This window comes from Ammospiza caudacuta, chromosome Z (genome assembly GCF_027887145.1).
Source record: "Ammospiza caudacuta isolate bAmmCau1 chromosome Z, bAmmCau1.pri, whole genome shotgun sequence".
NCBI classification, from domain to species: Eukaryota; Metazoa; Chordata; class Aves; order Passeriformes; family Passerellidae; genus Ammospiza; species Ammospiza caudacuta.
This window is the reverse complement of record NC_080632.1, coordinates 39,691,767-39,718,701: the sequence shown is the minus strand read 5'-3', so window position 1 is coordinate 39,718,701 and position 26,935 is coordinate 39,691,767. Positions and strand designations below refer to the sequence as shown.

At 35.6% G+C, this 26,935-nt stretch overlaps 1 protein-coding gene across 1 annotated transcript in view; it reads right to left on the bottom strand.

Moving 5' to 3' along the window:
• PTPRD (protein tyrosine phosphatase receptor type D) overlaps positions 1 to 26,935 on the bottom strand; it is a 354,698-nt gene that overhangs the window by 96,721 nt on the left and 231,042 nt on the right. The window contains exons 12-21 of the mRNA XM_058823656.1: positions 24,927 to 25,060; positions 24,442 to 24,586; positions 20,871 to 21,176; positions 19,663 to 19,856; positions 17,767 to 17,793; positions 15,486 to 15,603; positions 10,075 to 10,662; positions 9,538 to 9,638; positions 8,516 to 8,769; positions 3,867 to 3,957 (exon numbers count right to left, since the gene is read on the bottom strand). Coding sequence (XP_058679639.1) covers positions 3,867 to 3,957; positions 8,516 to 8,769; positions 9,538 to 9,638; positions 10,075 to 10,662; positions 15,486 to 15,603; positions 17,767 to 17,793; positions 19,663 to 19,856; positions 20,871 to 21,176; positions 24,442 to 24,586; positions 24,927 to 25,060 — 1,958 coding nt within the window. The remainder of the gene's footprint in view (positions 1 to 3,866; positions 3,958 to 8,515; positions 8,770 to 9,537; positions 9,639 to 10,074; positions 10,663 to 15,485; positions 15,604 to 17,766; positions 17,794 to 19,662; positions 19,857 to 20,870; positions 21,177 to 24,441; positions 24,587 to 24,926; positions 25,061 to 26,935) is intronic.

Sequence of the window (26,935 nt, the reverse complement as noted above, 5' to 3'; positions counted from 1 at the left end):
TTCCTAAACAGTTTAATGAGCAGCTAGAGTCTATTTGCGTCGTATAAAAATGAGGGCAGCAGAGAACTGTAATATTGAAGAGATTTCTATTTAGTTACTTTATTGAAGGTGACTCTCACATCTGTTGGTAGCTTCCTATGCCCTGGGAAGAGTTACTAAATGCAGAACATGAGGCAGACAACAATCAAAGTTTGTTCCAGGTTAGATCAGCCCTGATAGGATCTGCTGAGGGAAGCACTTTGAAAAGTTTATCTCTGTATGATGCCCCATTTTATAGCAATGCCTATGCAGAGGGCTGAGCACTGGCTATCTTGAAGTCTGCCAAAACACGAAGCTAAGTGTTGGGGTAGTAACAGTGCACGCTAGCTTAAAGTCAGGAGCCACAAACACAACAGCTCTAGTAGAGGTGTACGGCTTGTGCAATCCCCGAGGGTAACTGATACTTCCATGCACCTCTTCCACTGGAATTAAAGTTGTGTGTCCTCTGCCTCAATTAAATTCATTGTTCTTTATCATATGTTTCCAGATTACAGTGTATTTACAATTTAGATTATAAATAACTCATAATAAAATGTCAAAGTACGGTAGGAGTACAGCAATCAAAATTAGATTGAGAGACAAAGAAAAATGTTTGATCTTGATAATTTCTTGCATTTGAAATAGTAACAGAAAACATATATATTGGAAGAAAATGAAATGATGAAGTATAGTATTAGAGTGATCAAGAACTGAGTTTTGACTATGAATGCCAAAAGTTAGTTAGCCTGAGACAATAAAATTAGTTAAACTTTTCAAAGGTGGTTATACATCACTTAAGGCCAGTTAACTTAGGCGTGTTTGTGTGTAGATGAAAACTTTGTAAGATTGATTACACATGATTGAGTAGATCTCAGGTGAACCTCCAGCCTCAGTAATGTTTCCTATGGAAATGGGGTTGTTGCCAAATATCATTGCTTCTTCATCTATCTCCTATTGTAAACTATACACAGATTTCAATAAAATTACTGAATTCATTTAAAACTTAACATTGCAACCTTTATTTAGGTTTTACTGCTTACAAATCTAAAATAATTCTAGTAGGTAATACTTACTGCAATTCATAATTTTTTTTTCTTTTCATTTGGTTGCATGATGTGGCTATTTAAAGTCACTGAACCTCCTGATATTAAAAAAAAGAAATTTTGAGTTCGTAAAAAAGGACTGTATCTCTAATAATTTTTTTTTCAGATACCAAACATCTAGTTCATTATCTGCTATTTTAAAACTATCTTAGTTTCTTTCAGAGCTGAGGTTCAAGGAGCAGGTAGATTAGGCAACTACAATAAGGCTGAAGAGTCTTTTTGGACTGCTCAGTTATGTAATGGAGTTATACTCAAGAGCTGCGTTATTAGCACTTTCCTTCTGACAATCTACGAAAACTATTTGGAACATAGTTCTTTGAAATATCTATTACCCAACCAATTCTAATACCAGACATATATCTGAGACCATACTAAAAATATAAATATGTACAAGTATCCTCACTTGATCATCAGGAACTATTTCCTCAGAGAGTAGTGGTTTTTTGAAGGAGTGGTTGTGTGGTTTTTTATTTTTTAGTTTGTTGGGGTTTTTTGCTGTTTTTTTTTTTTTTTTTTTTTTTTTGGTTTTTTTTTTGTTTTTTTGGTTTTTTTTGTTTGGTTGGGTTTTTTAGGGGGTGGTTTTGTTGGGGTTTTTTTGTTGTTGTTGTTGTTGTTGGCTTTTTGGGTTGTTTTTTGTGTGTGTGGTGTTCGTGTTGTCATTGTTATTATTTTTTTCCTAAAGTATTTATTGTGGCACTGTGTTCACAAACTTGTCAGGAACAGCACACTTGATAAAATGCATACTTTCCAAAGCTGGAAGAAAACCAATCTTTTAAGCAATAGAACCTGAATGAGTTAGAATGATATGCAGATGCTGGCTGCTTTTAATGTTTTCCTCTGCTCAACTCTTGCTATATGTATTGGTGGCAATTGTAAAAGATATATCAAGGGATTCAGTTCTTTATCAGAAATAACTTCATTTTCCACTCAATGCATATCTTATTTCTTCCATCATTAATTCTACAATGTGGTCTCAATTATATCAATAGAGGTAGGAAACAATCCATCCTGACACAAATATTTCTGAATTAATAAATGTTCTTTATCAATCTCTTATACCGACTAAGGCAACACAACTTGCAGGATGATTAAAATGACCCTTTGTTATGAGAATCAGCAGGAACCATAAAATTTAACTGCCAGAAAGTTCAATGTCATCTGGCACCTATGCTTTAATCTATTAATGCTGCTGAATGTGACTACAGCCTTTGGATGTTAAAAGTGGGTGGTAATATTCAATCAGTTTCCATTACTGTATAGATGTGGCTGTCAGAGTTTTACTGTTTAACTGTATTTGATGTCACCTATGACTATGTTCATGAGCTGATGGCATTTACAGTCAAAGTTCTTTTAAAGGGAAGAAGTTAATAGATCAAAGTGAGGCATTGCTGCAATTGAAAGAAGAGAGATGATCACACAAATGAAACTGGTCAAGAAGAAACACAGGAGTGAATCAGTTAGCCATCATGCCTTCCTCTGAAAAGTTGTTTTTAATATTCTGATTAAGGATTTACCTGTTGTTGTGACAAGGACTGAAATAATTCCATTTATATTTCGAACACTTTCTACAACACTGTTAGTTTGGTGAAGATATTTATTTTCCCTATATTTTGGGGCAAAATTTGAAATTTATATCCATTTTGTCAATAACAGGAGAGAAAAGAACATTTATGCTTGCTCGCAGGTGATCAACACTTCCCAGTAACTGTGTTATGGAAAAGCATATGGTGAGGTTAGCTCTGTAACATAAATCTCTTGAATCCACCAAGAGAAAATAGAAAAATAAATTGATACAGTCAAAAGAACACTCTATCAGGAGTGAAAAAAACTGATTCTGGTCTTTGAATTGCAGACATATTACAGGTACAAAGTGCCACAGCATTTGAATGTTATCTAAAATCTTGGTCAGATACAACGAGAACAATAATAACACCATCACCTGCTTTTTATAGAAGTCTCTCATAGGGGGCCCTTGAAAGAGTTTTAAAATCACAAAAATTAGTATTACTACAGCTTTACAGACTGAAAGAAGAAGGACAAGTTTGCATGAGCTATACTGTCCTTCAGTAAAACAGAAAATGGGGGTGAATATTGTATTTCCTGTAATACTACTATATCAATAATATACTGAATTGATTTCTAGCATTGCTGGGCTTATTTCTAAAATGAAAATAATTCCTCCCCTTGGATTAAGGTCATTTAAAGTTTCAGACGATGACACAAAGTTGCTCTTTCCTTCCTTGTTCATGCATTTATTTCTGATCACAAACTGTTGGTGGAATGGAGGCTGTGTCTCACTAGAAGTATTACAGTATATGACAATGGTATAAAAACACCACCAGAAGGTCAAATGTTAAACTGAGGTGCAAATTGCAATTTAGCATTTGTTACAGACTTAGTAAACACCCCTGTAATGAACCAGACCTTTATTACAGTTCATATTGTTGGTGATTAAGCTTTTGCTGACAAGTCATTTCACCTCCTGCACTTTTGCATCACTCTTTACAACAGAAAAAGAGTAAAATATTAGTGTCAACAAATATAAGACACTGTGCTCTTTGTTTCAACTTAATGTCTTCACTGTCTTCTCATTTAAGTAACCTGAATTTGTTTTAGTCTCCACAGGCTAACACAAACATAAAGTATCCTGCCAAAACTTTTAAAACTGGTGAGTTAATTACCTAAAAGTAGAAAGATTTCTTCTTTAATAAAGGAGAAGAAAAAACCCCAAACCATATACAGTACCTCATCTAATTCCATTTCATCTGGACTCTCCCATGGTTTGATAAACTTTCCACGAGACCTCTTCAAAGGCACAATAACTATGTAATAGCCTCTGTAAATGACAAAGTTGGACAAAAGAGAAGGTGAATGACAAGGAACAGATAAATTGATGGAGTGGGTCTGTTCAGAGGAACTAAAGAGAAAAGTGGTATGTTGAGAATAAACTTCTGCACATTAATATGTCACTGCAGTCTTCCAAACATAGCTGTAAACGTTCACACTTTGGCAATAACATCAGTTGTAAAGCATTTGACCAACAAATGGCACCAATTACCTGCCTTTTTGTGCAAACATATAAATATTTATAAAAAACTTTAATTACAATGTACTAAAATGCCGACATGAAATACAAGAACCATAGGTTATGTGTGCCCTGCCACCATCACACTGAAACAAAACCCCAAAGCCCTAAATTGAAATATATTACCATATATTTAAATCTCAATTACCAACCTATCTTCTCCCATTTTAATGTATAATCAAAATAGTAGGTTTGAAAAATTTATTTTTTAATGCCAATATCATAATAAAGAGAAAAGAGAGCAAAGAGGACATACACTGCACCCATACTCTCTTTCCTTTTGACAATCAAATGCCATTAGCTCTATCTGCATAAGTATCCTGTTCACAGTCATAGGTAAGAGAGCTTGATACATACTCTCTTTATAACTAGGATTTGCAAATTATATATATCAGTTTTGCTCAGAAATATTTTCATAATAATATTTTCTTCCTCCCCACCCATGGAGACTAGTAAATTATATTTTCTAGTGTGATGGAGATCTGCTACTTTTATTGCTTGCTTCACAAAGCCTGCATATGTGTCAGGCAGATCCATAACTTCACTTTAATGTGAGGGAAGAAGCAGTGGAATCACAGCAGCAGGACATTCAGGGTAGTATATGTCTTCTTGATAAACACACTTGTCACAAAGTCAAGCTCTCTCCATATCAGGGGAGAGGGAAAGAAACATTTTCTTTGTTTCTAGTAACAAAAGCTTATTAAGGTGTTTCTAGGTCTCATTATGGAAGATAATTTTAGTGTCTCATGGGCCATCTCCTTTTCCAGTCTGCTTTTTTTTTTTACAACCCATTCAACCTTCTGCAAAACTATTAATTTTACTCGTGAAATGCAGCTGAAAATCCTAAGTAATTAACAAAGAGTCTACAGAAAAGGAGCTGCCAAAATGCTGGCTCAAACCCATATCAGTCTAAGCCAACACTAAACTATCATTTTTACCATACCACTGCAAGCCGTTGATCGATTTTAATGATCTCTTCTTATTTAAATCTCTTTCCCATAAAAGAAATGTAACAAAACCAGAGGTTTTAGAGAGTATGTGTATTCGCTAATACTTGTGTTAAGAAATTTGAGGAAATTTTCAGTGGAAATGCTAAGCTCCAACAGGAGCACTGGAAAGCAGTGTTGCCCATAGATTTTTAACTAGTGTCCACTTGCTGTATTCCAGTATGTCAAAAAACATCTGTGGTGTGCATTCTTATAATGACGATATTATAAATAATCTTTTAAAAATATTAAAAACTGTAAGGCTGGTTGACCCCAGGTTTTAAACCTGCATTTGTCTATTAAAAATACTTTGAATTGTAAATCCTAGTAAACACTGACTGACATACCCTTTCTTTAACAGATGACTAAGAATCAAGACATAAAGAAAGGAAAACTTGCCCCTCTATGTCTTTCAAACATCAAAGACACGTACTTATCCTCTTCTTTTTCTTCATCTTTTATTTTTTAAGCTAACAGAGCATTCATACATTTCTCTTTTCAATCAAAGAACATCCAGCACATAATTGTAACTTTCCCACTCTTTTTCACTTCCCTCATTAAAGTCTCCCTGTTGTAACTTTGAAAATCTAATAAGACTTTCAGCACACACAGCGTATTTTAAACTGAACGAATAAGCGGATAAATAGTAAGCAGAAAAATGAAAATTTTCACACTAATATGCAGTGCTGCAAATTGTGAGGGATAATAAAGTTCTGTGATTTTCAGTGAATTGTGCAAAATGTAGCATCTCCTGAAAAACATGTCTTATAGTTTACTTTGTTATTTTCTTGTTTGTTTTTAGGTTGGAGGTTTTCCTGGGAGAGAGAAGGGAGGAGGGTGAGAAATGAAGGGTTTATTTGGATCTTGTTCTATCTACTGAGTATTTGAGAGGCCAAAGTCTTCCACAAAACTCTGTTTTTACTTAAGACTTTTCAAAGATGTAAGAGATTCGGAGAAACATGAACTGTGCTTTACGCATAAAAATTGCTTTGGAAATAGCCCAAAATACTAAGAGAAAGAAAAATTAAGAACTTGCTCCCTTGAGATGAGCAAAAGAGATCATTTTACTAATCATAAGGTGAGCTCTGCACCAATTTCTATCCTGTATCACCATCAAACGTTGATAAATAATACCTTCTTTAATTACAAATATTACAAAGGCTTTTATAATATTACCCTCAATCTCATTACCTATTCTGCATTAGAGCAAACTATTACCTGTTTCACTTTGTGTGTAATTAGAATTACTCAAAAATTCTCAGTACTTCATTGTAAGCTAGGAACAATCCTCAGCATATAATGTACCAACAGAGGAGCAGCATGTCTAAAAATCTCAACATGACTAATACATGAAATTGTTCTTCCCATATAAAGACTAATGCAGAATAATCTTACTTATTTTATTGGGGCAAGCATCAGGTCAGGCTTACTGTTCAGTATGTACTTGCTTTGGTGTGCTTGCTCCAAGGGTCAAGTCAATCTTTGCTGTTGTGTTTTACTTTATCAAGCCTGATCAAATCTTAGAAAATAGATGCAAAAATAGGAGATACATTATTTGCAAAATTGGCAGTCGGACCCTATAGATTTAATATACCTTTTCTGATGTCACTTAGCCTCTTTAACTTTTTTACACTATATAAAAAGAAGGGAATTGTCTTTTATTCCAGTGCTATCTTCTGCTGCTGTTAGATCAGCTATCCTGCACATTTTTCTCTCTGTGAATGCCCTGCCTCATAAATCTTTTTTGACTCATTCCATCTTCAGTCTTCCTTAGCTGCATTTGTTACTGACCGCATCTTACTCAATCTAATGATAATGACTACATTTTTCAGTTTTTCATCCTTTTAATGTTTCAAAGTCATTTATTTCTTGACCTTACCTGCCTCAAAATCTTCAGTCAGTAATGAAAAAGGGGGCAGCTTTCTAGAAAGCTGTAAAAATCCACCAGGGAGACAAAGCTGAATTCCCATCATTTAGTGACCAACTCATTTTCCTCCCCATTTCCTTTACATTACATATGGGAACCTTACAGATCAACAAGAATCACTATAAGCAGAGCAATAACACTTATTGATTGTTTCATGCTTCATGTTTTTCTGGCAAATCTTTATTGTCTAACCTTTCTAATCCCTGCTGACCATGTGCTCTCAGATCTTTAGTCCTGTTTCTGTTTAAATTTCAACACCACCTGTTCCCTTCCAAAATCTATGTAACCTCTGGAAAATTTCCAACTTTTTTTAGCAAAAGCTTGTTTTCATTCTGAGACCAGTGGAAAGGGCAAGTATTTTTATCCTGATAAAAACTATCAGAAATAATTAATCTGAATGAATTTAAGTGCAGTATCAATTCTTTAAAACTCAATATAATTCTTGAATGACGGAGTCTGACTACATCAAGGAGCTACAGCAGGGTAGTTATGCATTGACGGGTATCCACTCTTTTTGAGATGATACACTGTTCAAAATATAACTGGTTTTCTGCATCCCTCATTTTGCAGTCCGTGATGAAACACAGAAGTACTGCAAGAAAAATCTGCAAACTGAAGGACAATCAGTCTTTATACAAGTCCTACATACGTGGCTATGAGACAAACTTAAGAGTTCTACTTGGAACTGACATACAGTGATCATCTGTTCCCATTACCTCAGCCCTTCAGGGGTGACCAAAAGTTAAAACAAATTAGGGCATCATCCAAATACCTCTTAAACACTGACATGCTTGGGACATTAACCACCTGACTAGGAAGCCTCTTCCAGGTTGAAAATAATCATAGTAAGCAAATGCTTCCTAATACATCTGATGCAGCTCCCCTGATGCAGCTCTGAGGCATTGCCTCATGTTCTATAAATGGATCTCAGCAAGAAGAGATCAGCAGCTCCCTCTTCACTTCCCCCCCCCAGGAAGTTGCAGAGAGCAGGTCAGCCCTTAGCCTTCTTTTCTCCAAACCAGACAAACTCAAAAACCTTAGCAGCTCCTTACAGGATATTCCTTTCAGTCATGCCAACAGCTTTGTTGCCCCCTGTTAAATGCACTCAAGGAACCTTACAACAGAATTTGACATTTGCTCTTAATTTTCATGCCACTCATGACTGCCCAGTGTTCCAATCTATCTGCATCCTTCTGTAAGGCCTCTTGCCCCTTGAGAGAGTCAACAGCACCTCCCAGTTTACTACATCAAACATTACACTGATATTAGGTCAAATACTACTGCAGAGCACTGTAGTCTCCGTACTGTTATAAAGAATAAAGCCATGGTTGAACATCAAGTTACAACGATCATCTCTCTGGAGCTAAAAACAATGGTATGTCATTGATTCACTTACTTTATATTCTCATTTGAGGGTACTTCTGGAAGTTCCACAGTTATCATGCCATCCAAGTTGGTCTTCCCAATGAAGACTGGCTTTGTGCGAAGCACGTCTGGGGCAGTCTTTGCGGTTACTCTGTGCTGAAGACCCCCAGCACTATTCCCTCTGTTTGTCAGGACAAATGAATATGATGTCTCTGGCTTCAAGTTTGTGATCAGCTTTTGAGTGGCACGTCCATCAACCTCCATTTTCCCATCATCATAAAGGATCTAAGTTAATAAACAAAAGTAGTTTTGGTTATTCGGAGAGGTCACACTGAATTCAGGAATCAACCTACCTATAAATTTAAATAATAAATAAATTTAAATTTATTTGGGTATTTTAGGGTGTAAAGCAGAACGGAATTCACTACCTAAAGTAAGCTTCTCAATTTCAGGAAAAAAAAAAAAGCACTACATTAATATAAAGCAATGTAAACACTCCTGAAGTCCAATTTCACTTTTTCAAAGTAAGCAGCTTTTCTTGAACCCAGAATTTATAGCAAGGTACTCTTTTTAAAAGTATCTTGATTGTTTCATTCACACTCCTTATTTAGAAAGGTTTTTGTACCATTTAGTTCCTAAAATACTGTTCTTCACTTGCTATTGCCTGAGATGACCCAAGTGATTAAGAATGAAGCAGAAGAAATTCCAGGCAAGACTGCATGTTACTCTGAGTCTCTGTATCTAGATAAAACTATAGCTAGTGGAGTAAAAGAATTGCAAATCAAAAACACGCTGTTGTACACTGAGGAGGCAAAACCCAAAATAGTACTCTACTGCATTCTTTATTGAAAGGACTAGAAAAAAAGAAGAAAAAAATTATTTTGTTTCACTGTTTTTTTTAAATACTGTAGTGGTGAACAAAAAATTAGCCATCTTAGAAACAACGATACCCCCAATACATATTCACGATTCATGTTCAGTAAGCTAATTAATCAGGTAAATACATTGTCTAGTGTCTGTCATTTTCTTTTGTACAAATGGAAAGTTACTTACTTTGAAAGGCAAAGCTGAATTGTAGTTTTCTGGAATTTCCCAGGACAATAAAACAGAAGTCTTCATTACTGCTTTAACATGAAAATTTTTTGCAAACACTGCTGGAAAAAAAGAAACAATGTATATAAACAACATCTTGGAGTTTAGATCTTCTCATTTTTCCACTGTTCCTTGGGAGTATTAGGTCATTAGGTTTCCATTTAGGTCAAAAATCCCAAAGAATTCAATTCTCCTACCTGTTTGTTCATATTTAAATATCACACTTAAACTCGTTCTCACTCTTATCCAGTGCAACTCAATACACACATTTTCCTTACCTGAAAATGTTGTGAAGAAGTTAGCCAGAACTTGCTTGGCAAGGGACAACTGAATTCTAAGGCATCCAAAACATATTAAGATTTACATACTTTACCTTTTGTGTTTGATGAACCTATTTTTATGAATGGGCCAGTCAGTTTTTTTTATACCTCCAAATACACTGATATCCAAAGACCGATACTCCTTTAAAGGTCAACGCCATAAGCAGACAAATCCTACCTTGATCCACGGGTAGTGTCCTGAACTGGACACTTGGACTATATGGACCCGGCCCTTTGCTTGTGTGGGCACGTACTTTTACATCATAAGTGGTATCTGGTTTTAGGCCAGAAAGTGTCATAGTGGTATCAGCAGGAACAACAGGGAGTTCAACTGGCTGGTAAGCAACATTGATATCTCTGTACAAGATGGTATACTTGGTGATAATGCCATTTCTTTCTGCCAAGAGTGGCATCTGCCAAGTTAATTGGACTGATGTAGAAGTAGAGCTTTCGGAGTGGAGATTTTGGGGAAATCCACTGGGTACCTCTTCAGGAACAGAAATCTCTTTAACCATCTCCTCCCCAAAGCCCACTTTATTTCTAGCTGAGAGCCTGAAGACATAAGAAGCTCCTTTGTGAATATCTGTGGCCGTGAAGTGATCTTCCTTCTCTGAGAACTCCATGGTCGTTAAGGTATCCACGTCTTTGCGGCCAAACTTGAGGCGATAACCCTGCAGCGGGCCAAAAGTTTCCACTGGAGGATGCCACTGAATTAGAGCCGTGTTCATCTGTGTGTGGCTTATCACAAGCCGAGGTTTGCCTGGAACTGCAGCACAATGTTATTTAAAGAGGATAGATATATACACAAGTGCACCTACAATTCTTGAAGCTAGTTTTTTGTAGCAGGGATAGGGATATATTTACTCTTTCCTCACTCTCAGTTCACATATTACTGTCCTAATGAAGAAATAGTATCTGGCTCCTGCACTATTTAGTAATACAGTATAAGGAACTGCAACAGTAGAGACATTTACTGCTTTTGTCTTCTTCCCTTACCATAATTTCTAAATACAGAGTATATTCAGAGGCACAGGATCTAGGAACACAAATCAAGAAGTAAACTTCCAACAAATGTCTTATGAATGGTCCTGTCTCACAAATCCTTGTTTGCAAAAAAAAAAAAAAAAAAAGTACTGTCATAAGTTTTCATGTACTTAATCCAAGGCACATTTCCTGTAAATGGGAAAATAATTAAAGAAGAAGTAACAAGTTTCTAGATAAGTTAACATTATCATTAAGAGTAAAAATGTAGTAGAAGTCAGAAAGTCAAAACAAACTTGCCCTCAAAATTATTACTACACAGGATAGAACCCAGTCATTCTAGTTTCCATACATAAATCACTTCTGTCTCCACCCTTTCAGTGTGGAGAGGTAACGCACTTTGGAATTTAATATTTTACAGCATGGCTTATCACATATGATTTATTTTACAGCATGGTTTATGTGCACATGAACTGGATTTCTTTTGAAGAAGGCCAAATTGGTAGCTTTTCTTAAACTATACACTACATTCAGTCACAAACGTAATTGGGACCCATTGGTCTAACTGGTGATTTTTAGAGAAGTTCAGACTGGTATGAGTCCAGTGATATGAACATCGAGGAGGAATTGAACTGAGCAGTCCAGAGAGGACTGAATCTTAATCAAGCGAGAAACACCATTATAGAATTTATATAGTGTACATTTTTGGAGTCCCAATATGAATTCTCATTTACTGGTTCTATTTAATTGATTAATTAATTTTAATTTAATCATATCCATTTGTATACACTTCTTTTTTATTTTCATCAATACCTCTATTTCAAAAAAGTCTTTTTCTATTATAGTGATTTATTTGGTAATGAAACATATCCATAACTATTTAGAAATCTGGTGCTCATTCAGTACCAATGCTTGACAGGTCAAGAGACCAGAATAGTTTTGGGAGTAGTACTGCAATGACAACCCAGTCTTCAACAAAGACTAATTAGTTTCATCTGCATTCGAAGCCTTCCCATGTGAATGTAACTGCTGCACTGAGAGCTCTGGTTCCTGTATTTAAACACTTCAATAGATTTTATTACTTATCTTCAGTTCTCAGGCAGCCAGCAAATCAGATTGTTATTGTCAGAAGGTCTAACTACCATTGCATAAAGAATTAGGAATAAGGAGGGAAGAACAGCATGCCTTGAAGAAAATTCTGCATTTAGTCAGCTCTTTCCTCATAACATCTGCCATAAGTCATGACATTTCTTCTAATTTCATGAGAATTATAGGTAGGTTTTATATAAATTTTCCAAATTTCTTTAGATTTGAATGTTGAGTTCACCTGGCAGCATTATTGTGGAATCTTGTGTTTTCCCACATTTTCTGCTGCATAAAGAATATCCCTCTGATTAGTTCTGACTTTTCCTCAATGATAACTGAAAGTCTTTATGGAACAAAGATAAGCCTGTGAAGGCCTTTTGCAGACCATATTTTCCTCTGCATTCTAACTATTACTGGCACAAAATAATAGTTTACCTAAAAAGAATAATGCCCCTTCAGTTTTCTAGAGGAGAGATTATTGGAAAGTATAACTAAATTATTTTTGTAATAAATTGCCTTTTGTTTTTTTGTACTTGTGGCAGACTTCACAATTAGAATGACATTTTAACCTCTGAATAACTACAGAGAAAGGAAGAAACTAATACTTGCTTTGATCAGGGAACTAATAAAGTTTACTTATTCAATAAAGTACCCTGTGACTATAATAGTAAATAACAATGGTCACTTTTTTTAATACTGTAAAGCCTATCTGATGTTGCAAAGCAGATGAATTTCTTTTTATTTCCAGACAGCTTTCAGTTAACATTTACTTTCAGTATGACTTACTTATGAACATTACAGTCTTTTAGGACAAATGACAGGATTCTGTGCAGTTGTACATACAGTTGTGTCACCAAACAGCTCTGTCTAGAAATTTCTGATAATAATCTAAATTTACCATGAGTGCAAAAGAAGTGAAATTGTCAATAAAATAAAATACATTCTCTGATCTAGTGAAATCCTCTTCCATTAGAAAATAGCAAGATATCTTTCACACACCCCTTTGCAAGAGATATTGCTGCAGCAATGGCTTGCCACCACTAGTACAAGCTCATGCAAACTGCCTTTGCCAAATTACCTGAAATAAGTGTTTTCTGTTAGCTGCTATAAAGCACACCACTGTCTTACTATAAGCTTTCATTTTCTAGCTGAAATCTGTATTTCAAGATTGCTGTCCAGTATGAAAGCAAAAGACAAGTAATGGACAAACTATTGTCCTATGAGATTCTTCAACTACTGTGACACAGAAATAAAAGGTCTGATTAAAATCTTCATAAAAATTGTATGATATCACTGACTAGTAAGTCTTCATTTTTATCAAGGTCTTGTTAATCATACATTTTTTAATTTCTGCCCCAAGTAATCTGCTAAGTGCTTTGATTTAGAAATGTTCAGTAACAGTTTTTGTTCCATCTGATTTTAACAGTGAGGAAAGGAAATCGAACATAAGACACTCTTGAATGAAAGTATCAGCTGTGTTCAGTGACTACACCAATAATTGAATTACCATACTATAGGCTTACTTGGTGAATATTTCCTGCCTAAAAATGTAAATTATACTTTTGTATCACTAACTGGACAGTTGAAGAGTTTACAGATAGCTTCTCTAGTAAAAGTTCAAATATCTATTCTCCTTTCATATCTTTTATGGATATAATCTTAATAAATCTCATTAAAACTTTAGAAGTTAGACTAGAAAGCAGATCCTTCATTTTATTTGTTGTAGTAGTCCAATAGCACCTTTCTAGGAAAAAAAAAAAAAAGGAGACTGAGGACACTGCATTACAGACCTAGAGTCCTTTGATGTTAATGCATCATTCCTTCCCTTGTGTGATGCATGCTCACAGAAAGTGAGCAGAAAGCTCTTGGTACTGACTATAGTGAATGTCTCATTTTTCAAAAACCTGCATACAAATTTTTCTTACAAAAACAGCTCAAACACAGCAAGCCGTAACACAAAGTGAAGAGATTTCATACAAAATCTGGAATGTATGAAGGAGCAGAATGGTAACTAGCTCTTAATCCCAAGAACAAACATCACTTGTTCACAGGTTTAAGCAAACAGCAAGAACAGTGCAATATGAATTACATTTACAGACATGCCCCTGATTCTCCATTGCTCTTCAATCAAGTTCATATGGGACATAGGATTTGTTCTGTCTTTTTTAAGCAGAAGCATCAGAGTTCTTATGAACAGTCAATAAGGACTAAATGCAGTGAAACTTTAAGTTTTGCAAGTATATTTCCATAACCTAGGTTTATGTCTAGGAACTAATAAAATCTCAATTTATATAACTGTGTTAAACTGGGAATTTATATAACTGATTAAACTGGGAATTTAGCTTTAAGAAAGAGTAATGGATCAAGTGCCTTTTTTTCTTAAATCAAGTTCCAATACATGACAGAAATAGATATCACCTTTTTTCTCAGAGTATGAGAATTCAGGAAAGATAAGAAGTTAGAGAGTATGTTTCAGCAATAGCCAAGAGTAATAACTAGAATGTATTCTAAGACCTGATATGAAGCACTGTGAAATCTAGCCACCAAGACTGAGATTTTTCCAAGGAATCTAACAAGAAAAGCTTATAGATGGTTTTGATATTAATACTAGATATGTCCCGCATTGAGTGATTGTTTTAAAAATTGAATCAATCACTATAAATACAAAAAACTTTTGAATTTTATCTATTAGCATAAACAATACGTTGTTATTCAGAGAACTTGTAATGGCGCTGCAAGTGACTGTAATAGAATATCTTTAAAGGCTGCACTACAAAACCCTGAAAATGAACACAATACCTACAGATTGTGAACATCTGTAGGTAAGCATGACACTAAACCTAGGTTAAGCTGTGCCACAGAGACATATTAAAAAAAGAAAAAAAAAATTGCTCCTCATATAAAAGCAGTTTGGTTCATGCCATCTGTGCTAACTGCTGTATTGGTTATGCAGTCAGGATATCCAGCCTTTGACACCACCTGAGACTGAACACAGTGGCAGAATGAATTTTGCCCCAGTTTGTTCCTAAAATTATCCCTGCATCAATATGGGCTTCAGGGTTTCACAGGATGGAGTTTTATTCTGTTTTCCAATTCTCTGCTTTAATAATTACATTCTTCTGAGATAAGTTGTGAATCTCATACAGATGGGTTCTTTCAATGTTTTTACTAACAGGCAGCAGTGCTGCTACTTTCACAAAGATCATGAAAGCCCTTTACATGGTTTTCAAATATCCTTCTGAGCTGAGGAAAAATTTAAATTTTTTCCTCTCAAAGAAGACACCAATTTTAGTGGAAGAGCTACTAAAAACTATAAAGTGACCTCATCAGGAACTAAGAAAGGGATAAAGGGAGTCACTGCTCTATTTTTATCTAAATAAATGAAATAAATGAAGGTCCAAATACTGAAACAGAAAATCCTATGTCCTAGAAACACTTTTCACACAACAGGAGATGTTCAAACAAAACAGCAGCAGAAAAAGCAAAGGATTCATTTAGAGCTCAATTTGCGCATAATATTACCTGCACCAGTAGTAGATACAAGTTTAGGTTTGCTGCGTGCTCCGTCACCTTTAGTTGTATAGGCTGTCACAGTGAAAGAGTATGTGGTTTCAGGCTGAAGCCCAGAAATTATCATTTCCTAAGATGAAAAAAGATAACATAAGAACAATTAATTTAAAATAGATTGTTTGCCAGGAGAATGTAGAATCCTTTAGAAATCCATTTATATCACACTTTTGAGCTATTGGCAGTAATAGCAAGCATGTGAATGCACCAACAGACTGTACTGTGTGAAATACTTGATAATGCCAAACATTTCACTCACTTAAGCAATAAAGGACAGCACACATCCAAACAGTATACCTCAGGTAGTTTAAAGCAAAAGGCCAAAGGCTTAGTGGTGTGAACAGCGAAAAAAGTCTTCCGAAATACCTTGCCTGAGGAATACTACTGACACTGTGAAACACATGCACATGCAGAAATGAGAAACTCAGTTTAACTTAATCATTAACTGGATATCACAGGTATAGTTCTAAAAATGCCTAGTAAGAGAAATGTGTGCACTGACATGCACGCTTTTTAACTAATGATGGTTTAGCTGAACAAAAAAGCCTTGTTACTTCCATAACACTTTCACTGCAACCTGTGTGACTGGGTAGACTGCACTGCTCAACACCTGAAAGGACTTCAGAAACAACCAGCCCTTCAGCTCTAAAAGAACTATGTAAAACACCTCTAAAAATCTGCTCAGGGGAAAGATCTGATGCCCTGAGATGACAGCAGCTACAAAACAAGTATCTCCTTAGCTAGAGCAAAGTAACTGCAACATCAAACTGTATATATGAGAGCAAGGGTGTTATCTTTTCATATGTGTGTGCGCACACACGTTTATGCACACAGAAGATGCTGAATGGTGTATGAGAAATGTACTAAACTTATGTCCTGCTACAGGGACTGCAAGAGAAGTAAGTTTTGACACTCATAATATAAATAAATCTTATATGTAAGTATAAAAGGACAGTATTTGAAGGTAACTGATGGGCCAGGAGTCTCCAGCTTCCAGTAGTCCAGTAACCACTGGACTACTCCTTTGCATGTTCATAGGGCTGAATGAACTTGCACTGTATTTTAATGCTGCCAGAGGGATGGTGTATTTATACACCTAAATAAACAGCAAATGTGCAATCACACATCCCTCAGATGCAACAACCATGAAAAGTTAATATAAAAATCATGGGTTAGACTATTCATAGTATATGTATTTTTCAAGATAGTGGATATGAGCTTAGTAAGTACGTGATTAGAATTCAGCATTGTATTTACAGTTAGTTATTAGCAATATAGAAATAATTAGGTAATGATCAGAATGAGTGGGCAAAATAGCTCAAGTAAAAAAAAAACAACCAAAAACCCCAAACAATAGAATGACACAACACATAAAAATCTACTATCAAAAGATCAACTTCTTCGACTCTATCTCAGAATTTAATTGAACTGTAAGACCAAAATCAGTAAGAAAGACTTCATATTTTCATAAGAAAACTGCACCTGGTACTACCAAAATTAAACTGTAAAAGGCAAAAAAAAACACCACAAAACCACAAACAGAAAGACTTATGAAGACATTAGTTTCATCTAAAACAACCAGTGCTTCATAGTGTAAGAGCTATGGCTGTATGTAATGTTTGAGAGTGTCATTTGGATACAGCAAACGTTATTACTTAGGCATAAACAGTGCAGAGCATCTGGCTTTCCTGATAGCATGTATTTATTTTATACAAAAGAAAGCACAACTGACTTCTACTTTCAGTTACACAAAAAAAATTTAATCTTAAAAATGAATACAGAAAAATACAACTATTGGTATGTAACTCTGAACAGCTTCTGTTTTATTTTTCTGTCACCTTGTGAAGAAGAAATTGCGAGGCAAATTTAGTGACAGCCATCAAAGAGATGAAAACACAAATTAGTGCTGTACATTTTGGCATCATGCTAAACCCCAGAACAGGCAAGCAACAGTGACCCTACTCTCCCTGGGGTAAAAAAAATAAACAAACAACAAAACAAAACAACAAAGAAAAAAGGTGTCATGAGAGAAAACCCTTGATGTTAGGAACATGCATTTGTGCAAATGTCAAAAAAGCACCCTGCAAAACAACAAAAAAAATAAACCCAAAGAAAGCACCCAAAAAACTCCATAACCAAAAACAAAACCATACAGTGCTACAAGCAAACAAGCAAGACAAAAAAAAATCTCACCCAAAACACACAATGATTTTCTGCCCAGTCAAAAAGTACTTACATGTTCAGTAGTATCATCATATTCCCACTAATTTACAGTAAAGGAAGTCGAAAGGAAAAACAAAAGAAATAAGGAGATTTGTAGCCTGGTTGAGATAAAGTTTTCTTCTTTATAGTAAAATGAATATTAAAGATGTCTGAAAAAGTCATGTACAGTACGAATTATCCATGTAGAATCACATGAAATTTGGTTATGAAATCAGGCCAGGCATTTTTAATTCCATTTTAATTCCATTTCTGTTTTCCCTAAAATTCAGCTACTTCTCTTTCACTGACAAATAAAAGAAGTAATGAATCCTCTTGTGCCATGCAGTACTATTTCACAATAGTTTTTTATTAAAAGTTACCAAGGAAGAATTAAGGGCTACCTGATTTATTTAAACAAGTTACCAGGCTATATATTTCCATTTCCTGAACTAATTCAATGCATTAAGTTTTGAAACAACAGAGATATTTTACCATCTATGTCTTCATACCTGCACTACCCTTGTTCACATGTATCACAGAAGTACTACAGGCAGGAAGGAGTGGTGGGAAGAGAAAGGAGTTAACTATCATTCCTGAAACAGTGGCAAGTGGGCTGGTCAAAGCCATACTTGACAAAAGAAAAAATACAACTTTTGCCTTTATGATATCTGGACTGCGATATCTCATCTAGTCTCCAGTTAATGACCTTCTAGTGTTTAAAATCATTTTAATCCCCTACCAAAAAGAGGCTGAAAGCAACAATTTGCGAAAAGAAGAGAACCAAAGCACACCAGTATGTTCCTTCCCTTCCCACTTCCTGATCTACTTTCATCTTTGTCTCCACTGAATTTAAACTGCAAGAACACCATGTTTTCCAAAATAAGAAAGTAAGTACTGGCAGCAAAGTCCTCCAGAAACAGACATAGTATTTAGCAATTAGGGTCAAGAGCAAAATGCAGGTGTAAGAGACCTGTTCTCCAAAGAGGTCTCCGGAAATCTGAAATTCAGAACCAAAACTGAAGAAAAAAAAAGGTAAAGCCCTATTTGTTTACCCATGTAAAATGCTTACAAAACAGATTTTACTCTTTAATTTAGGTTAATAATTTCTTTTTATTTCCAGTCAATCCAGTCATAAACTGTGAGCTAGCAGTGAGACGCGTAATGCATAACAGTTTCCCACAGGATGACCCCGTCAGTGTCAGGAGCTTTGTAAATCTTAATTTTTACATAGTGCTGGTATAACTCAATCAGTAAAATCCTAGTTTGAGAAGCTTTTTAAACTGGATGTTTTCATTATCTCATATTCTCATAATTTCTAAAATAGATGGGAAATTTTGCAATATAAATAACCACATACCTATTCAAACTAAGTTCCTCATTTTATTGAAGCTCCTGATATGAATAATGGAAAATATAATACCTCAGTGGTTTCTAAAGTTACATTAAGAACATTAATTTATTGTGAACTGCATAGTAAGGTGCGTACAGGAGAGAAAGAGAGATTCTCCATGCAATCAGAGAAACACTGTAATAACAGGCTAACACAGGCTCCTAATGATCCTAGGCTCTCCACTGAAACACTGAAATAGGAGATGGGTGGATCAGGCCATGCACAGTTTACTACACTACCTCTGGATCAGATCACCCTGATGCTTTAGAACTTCAGAGGGCATGTTAAGTCTCTTAAGATTTAACAGAATCAGAACAATGACACAGCCTAGCATTTAGCTGCAGATCAACAGAGAAGAAAGTGTCTTGTTTTGGCCCAAGAACCTTTAAATGCAAGTGTTCTGAAAAAAAAAGTTTTGGAAATAGACACAGAAAACGCTGGCTGGTAGACTGTTCAACAGAAAGAAAAAAGACCCTCAACAACGTAGGTACATGAAATGTTTTTGCTGTGACCCAGGGAAGAAGGGAGTGTCCCAGTTACCTGTGCATCCACCAGCATGATGTCCTTCAGCATGGGCTGGCCCTTTGGCTCTCCGTTCTCCATCCTCACGTAGTGCACCTGGTAGCCTCGTATCTGGCCGTGCTGCTTACTGGGCACAGGCGAGCGCCACGACACTTTAACAGCAGTGGAGTTGACAGCCTCCACCTCGACTTTGCGAGGAGGACCACTAGGAACTGGAACAACATCATTGGACAGAAGAGAATTACAGCCACCTGTCCCACCCATGCCTGTCGCTTTTTTAAAGAAAGAGCAGACTCACTATGTTGTCTTTGAAGAATACAAATCATTCAGCAAATGAGGATGCTCAACAAATCTGCTCTACCTTTCAGTGAAAAGATCAAAAAACATGACTGATGCAAAAAAATGGAAGAAAAAGGAGTATTAGAGAAATAGAAAAACATGTAAAAATGTACAAAAGCCAAGGAAGATGCTTTGAGATTCAAAGCATTATAGTACAAAGAGAGATTTTAATCATTGAAATAATAATACTATAATAATAACAAAACCACAAAAGATTAAAAAAAAAGTTGCCCTTTTTTTTGTTTTTCAAGTTCTACGTTTTATTTTGGTTTGTTTTTTCCTCAGGATAAAAAGGAGGCTGATTACAAGGCTGTCTTCTGTCACTTTCAAGAATGGAAGAAAAGAAAATGTGTGGAGCATCAGTTTTCCAAGATCAAAAAACAAAACCCAAAAAAAAGAACAAAAAAAAAAACACAACCCAAAAAAACCTCAAATCAAAAAGCACAATATGGAAGAAGAAAGCAGCTAAAAAAACCAAAAACAAACAACCAAAAAACCAAGACCCGAAAAAAAGTTTATATACATAACTGTTTAAAGATGGCAATGACTGTAAAATCAAGGAAAAGGCAGGAAGTTTTTTCCCTAGGAGTTATTTTTCATTAAAGGAGGAGAGCAAGAAGGATACATATGGGCTCAAAGGAGCAGCAGATTCATGTCACTTGCAAAAAAATTTTCTGATTAAAAAAATACAAAAATACCAAATAGAAAAACGGTGTAGAAAGAACAGTCTTTGAATAAAAAGCTCAAAGGGTGAAAATATCTGGTTATATTCGGGGAAAAAAAAAAAAAAAAAAAAAAAGAGCAGAAAAAATTACGGTTAGCCTATACGAAAGACAGCAGATGACAGAGTCATAGAGGTGCAAACTGATGTAGTGGAGGCAACATACCATCTTCATCTGTCCGAATCAATACTGCTAAGCTCTCTGGGCCAGGTCCAACATCAGTGTGAGCAGTCACAGAGATCCGGTACTCAGTCCACTTTTCCAGCTGTTCCAAAAGGTACTGGGTACTGTCCGAGGAAATTCCCAAAATTTCATGGGGCTTGACATCTTCTCCATCAATTCCAATGTACTTGATGGAGTATGCAGTGATAATGCCGTTCTGTTTTTCCACCGGCGGAGGTTTCCAACTTACCAAAATGCTAGTGGAGCTGGGGCTTGTGCAACTAATGTCTTGAGGAGGAGCTGATGGCTCTAATTTCAGTAGTGGGTTAAAGGAGGATTTGAGTGGAAGGATAGAAGTGATTGAAAAAAATGAACAAAAAGAAAAAATAAAAATAAATAAAAGAGAACCAAATGAAAATAATAATTAAACAAAAAAAGTAGAAACTCAAAAAAGCAGAACGTCAGATAATCGTATGCGCCTTGGCTTATTAACATGAGGAAACTGAAAATGAACAGGTCAACTTAATGGTGAAAAAGGATGTAGGGGAAATATATGAAAATGAAGCCTCAAAATAATATTACCTACCTGTAATTAAAAATCTTCTTGAAATAAAACAAAAACGTGATACCTCTATGACTACAGATCTATCTTTGCAATCCTTGCAATTAGTGCAAGCTGTAACAATGTAAATAACATGTGACATGTATTTACTTACAAATTTTGACATCCCCTTCAAGTGGCTTTACTTTCCTTAAGACAGAAAATCTTTAACAGAGCTCCTAAAAACTTGCAATAATTGCTAGAAATTGCTCCATAGGTTGCCATTTTTGCAGCCTTTCCACTCTCATAAACAAATTACTATTTTTTTTGTTTTTTTTAATGAGTCTGCCTGACACAAGTTCAACCATAAATTACATTCAAATTGAAAGCATTTACTGAAACATTTACTGTAACTAACATACTATGAGCATGCAGTCCATAGAAGATGACGAAAGTCTTAGTCAAAGATTTACCTACCAGGAAAAAGTGACAGGCTTGTTGATTCTGACTGTAACTTGTACTTACCCTAGATCAGCTGTCAGTTTTATTTTTTTTAATTCCTCTTGGAGACACCTTTGCTAGCAAAGAATTAATCCTACCAGTAATGTATATTATTTCTACAGAAAAGAAAAAAAATCTACCCCAAACAACACGTAAAGAAAGCAGGCATTCATTTTACAAAGTGAGGTTATAAGCTTGACACCTCAGAATGTGAGTTTCTGACTTTGTTTCATCTCCTGTCAGCAACACCAGTTTTCCAGAGCAGAAATTTCACCTTTACTCATTTGTTCTCAAATGAGTACGTTACCGTATTTACCTTCCCCAAGCTTCAGAGCATCTAAGCATGCATGTCATTCTACTGCTTTCAGCGAGGCAAATCTAGTACTGAAAGTTAGGTATGCATTTATCTGCTTAAACGCACTTTGACTTACCAAAATCTATGCTTACTAACAGATCATTCAGAGCACCAAAAAAGGAGCCATAATTCAAACTCACTAGCAGAAGGAGGGGATGTGAACTCCTTTCCTATTTCTGCCTCCTGTCTTGTAAGAAAAATATAAATGTTGTGTGCAAGATCTTTTTTCCCCTCTACATCCCCCTCTCCACCTTTTCTTTCAGTTTCTAAGGGAAAAAAGGAACAAATGGATACTTATACGTACTTACAATAGTCACATCAAACAAAATTAAAACAACAGAGAAGGCCTAGGACCCTGCTGTGACCTACTGCATTTACACATGTATCCTTCGGTTCCCTACAGCTCTTTCTACAGGGATCAATGGCTTTTTACTCAGTATGGTACACTGCTCCTCCAAAGGGAAGATAGGAGGGAATTTACTAGAATTTCAATTAAGTAGAGGAGGTGGAGGGAAGAGCAGATGAGAATTAACACTTTTTGGGTTATTTTTATAGACTAATTCAGTACTCAGCTACTCAAAAGAAATGGATCCCCTTCTACCATTAACTTGTGCAGGAAGTGAAACACATGTAACATGTCCCTTAAGGGTCTTACAAAAAAGAAATAAATCCCTGCAGCATCTCCCTCTGATACAAAGATGAAAGGCAGTGGCACACTCTGGTGAATATTGCTAATAAAATCACAGAAGTTTATTAATTTTTAATCCATTATACTCTGAAAATGCAAAATATTGCACTTATGTAACTGAGGCTAATTTGAAGGCTTACTTTAACCAGTTTTATCAACGCATATATATCTTTCTTAACTGCACATTTTAAAAAAACAAATGTCATCTTTACAGCAAATAACTTGGATCTGACCACTGAAATCAACGGGATTTTGCTACCATCTGAAGACACGAGGCTGAGATACATAACATATTCTTATATGCAAGAAGAGAAAACAGCAATGTGCTTATGTAAGGAACACAGAGCCTTGGCTCCTAGATGTTTGTTTTGTATGCAGTCTAAGCAATCTTCACTCAATAAAGGATAATGACCACTCTAAATGTTGAAATGGATCCCAGAATAAATATATACCTATTTCTTAATCAAATTATTCATTCTGAATTACTAAACTGGAAAATTGCCTTGCTACTATATCTAAAACTAACTGTGTTACATGTGCTTTTTTGTGCTTATTCCAAGTGCCCTAGAAATGCTTCAGAAATACATTTAGCTTTGCTTAAAGGTGAGCCGCACTGTGTCTCCAGTCACACTAATTGATATTAATACATAACACTAACAAGGAATGATAGTGCAAACACCTGTCATGACTGCAAAATAAAAAGACTAATGTCAACTGAGAAACTGAATTTTCTGTTTTGAATTATCCTACTTTAAGAACAGGGAATTTAATTTAAAACAAATACAAATAGCATTGCACTAAGTTTTTCAATGACACACTGTAATGCAAACTGTCAGGAAAACCTAACTTCTCAGGCAAGAATAGTCCTTCTGGACATCATAGCTGATTGTTTAAGTTAAGTCTTAATTTAAATGTTTTAAGGTGAATATACAAGTTCCTGACAAATTTTTATATCCCAAGGTAGAAGTGACTGAACATCATAAAAAGTCTAGATTAAGAAAATTTAACAAAATCAGAATAAGATACTACAGAAGAGTTGGTAAGAAATATCTGTTACAGTCTGAAGTATTCCACCTGATCCACTTCTTTGCACTTTTTTGATACAAATGTTTGCACTTTAGGGAGATGCTGCAGAGACAACCTAAGAAGTGTGCAGAGTAGGAATGTGGAACTTTATTGGTTAAGGACTTCTATTAATGTACATCTACTGCATGATACAACATTTCACCTTATTATAAAATAAAATTTCCTTATGCCAACATTATATTGCCTCCTTAGGCACAAGTTTATTTGGGTTGCTTTTTGAAACTGTGTAAAAGCCACTCATATATAAAGTTGATACACCTCAGAACTTCATATTTTAAGCATTCTTTTGCTGTATCAAGCAACATGAATATCATATTTTGCTTTTTTTCTCTGTTTCTGTCTACCTGGGCTACTGAGATTAATAGAAACAAAGAGAATAAATATTTAAAGGAAAGACACCTACTTGACTGCATGGTTCTGGCTGAGATTTCTGCTGTTGAGGCACCCAGGCCTTGAGGAGACCGTGCAGCTAGGCGGAACAAGTACAGGCTGTTCGGCCTTAAGCCTTGCAGGCGATACGATGTAGTAGGTTCAGTGGAAACCCGTTGCTAAATGTAGATTAAAAGGGAATGTCTTGATTAGTATTCAGAGACTCTGATTTCCCTATGTTGCCTGTATGCTTTTGTACTGGGATAAAACCACACAGAAAAAATAAAACTCAAGAAAATAAAGCAGAACAAAACCAAACTAAACAAAACCAAAACTGAACATTTTCTGCTGTTTACACACGTTAAGTCTGTCACCAGGCTAACTGCTCAGCTTAACAAACCTAAATATCAAAGCATTTTCACTGAAATAAGTTACTAAAATATGAAATTTAAACCATTGCCGTATTTTATGTCCAACTTATTAAGGATGACTTAAAAGATGTACAATCTTGCCACTTACTTCCTCCCCATGCTCTCCATCTTTGTAAACCAGTTCATAGCTGGAAATGGTATCAGACCGTGGAGGTGTCCAGGAAAGCAGTATGCTCGTTTCAGACTCAGGTTCTGCTTTGAAGTTCAATGGTTGACCAGGTACTAAAGAAAAGTTGAGCAGTGTTGCAAATTATTTACTTGGATACTTAAATATTTTCAAATGTTTTAAAACGTTATCCGAATATGGCATGCAGTATCAATTTTATTTATCTTACTGAACTTAAACAAATGTATTCACAGAACTATGAAACAAAATTATCTAAGCACAGAAAAAGTAAAATGATACATTTAATTCACCTGTTAAAAATTATCAAGGATTTCAAACAAACAAACTGAAATATAATTGAAGAGATGTCTGGTGATGAATACCACCAATCTAATAACCTATATGTGAAATGGCAAATATATACATCTATATATATGTGCTGTATGAGAAAAAGCTAATACAACACATGATTAGCTGAAATAGTCTAGAATAAAGTGTTAAAACTCTTACATGCATTTCCAGACATTAAATTTTTTTTCTCAGCTCATAAATGAAAGACAGTAAACACATCCTGATCTTTAAGATGATATCCTCATAAAAAACCCGCTTGTTTAACCTGAAGTAGTTATAACCTACTGAAGAGACATTCAGCTAATTTCTCATTAAGTGAAGTATTTCCACCCTTAATGACTGGTATAATAAGAATATAAGAATAGAGCGACAACACTTTCTAATTGCAAGAAGCATAATGCACTTTTGACTGCACTAGTCAATAACATTCTCTGTGGCTGTATCTTGTGCAATGGTCACAGGAATTATCCACACTAAATGTTATCCTAATTTGCTTCTTCAAATGTGAAGCAAATTATAAGGTTGACTATGAAAAGACAGGAAAACATAACTATATCATTGGATTGTGTACAATAGTTTTGGCACCCAAGTTCTAAAACATTACTTTCAATTAATAGTGCCATTGATAAGGCATGAAACAGTTTTCCACAGCATTTCTAGCTGTTCAAGAATAAAATGTGAGATGCTCTCATTTTTTCAGGGGAAAAATAAATAGATGTACTTCTTATAACACACTGAGAACAGGTGTAAGAAGTAGGATGTGACAATAATGATGGTTACACAAACATTTATCAGAATTCTAAGACAGCATTACAAGTATGTTCTTTTAATACAGTAAAAGACCTAAAAACTTCAGAGAGTTAACTGTTAAAATAATTTGGTATTTTCATTTTTATCTTCCCCAGACTTCTACAGAATACCAATTTGAGGAGAACACTGCCCTTGGGTATTCTGGTGCAGATTTGATATCTAGCTTTCAACAAATAGAACCTTTATACATGAGTTGCATATTCTTCCAGCTCCTGAATGGACTTTATTAATGAATGAGAGAGACAAAGGAGACCAACTCTTTTACAGGAATGAAAAGGGACAGGACTAATTAGATGCTTTTCTAAAAGGTGTCTGGTCTCAAAAGAGAACACTGCCTGGGTCCTGCAAAGTGCAAAGAGGAAATGATCCCAAAGCATGGGGAGCCATTAGAGGAAACATCAACTAAGTGTTTGTGACAGATTCTAATTTTGCAAGGACAGGCTGCAGGGCTGGCGATGGTCCAGCTGGGAGAATGGACAGCTCTCAACAGCACGCCCAGCAGTGACAGAAGGAGTGGAAGAGATGTAGCCAGGCTTTTCACAGAGTGTGGCAGGTGAGAGGCAGTGGCACAAGCTGAAAACATGTGAGGCTCAGGAAAATGCAGAAATGCAGCCAGGGCCTAAGGAGGTTGGACCATACCAGCCCTGGGACGTTTTACACATCAAGTGGGTGAAGCCCTAAGAAGCTCAGTCTGACCCCAGAGCTGAGCCTGCTCTGGGCAGTGGCTGTGGCTGGACACCTCCTCAGATAATCATCCTGCCAGCCTGGTTGTCCTGTAATGCTATGATCTGTGCTTAATGTATGGATACATGAATTGTAGAACACAGCCA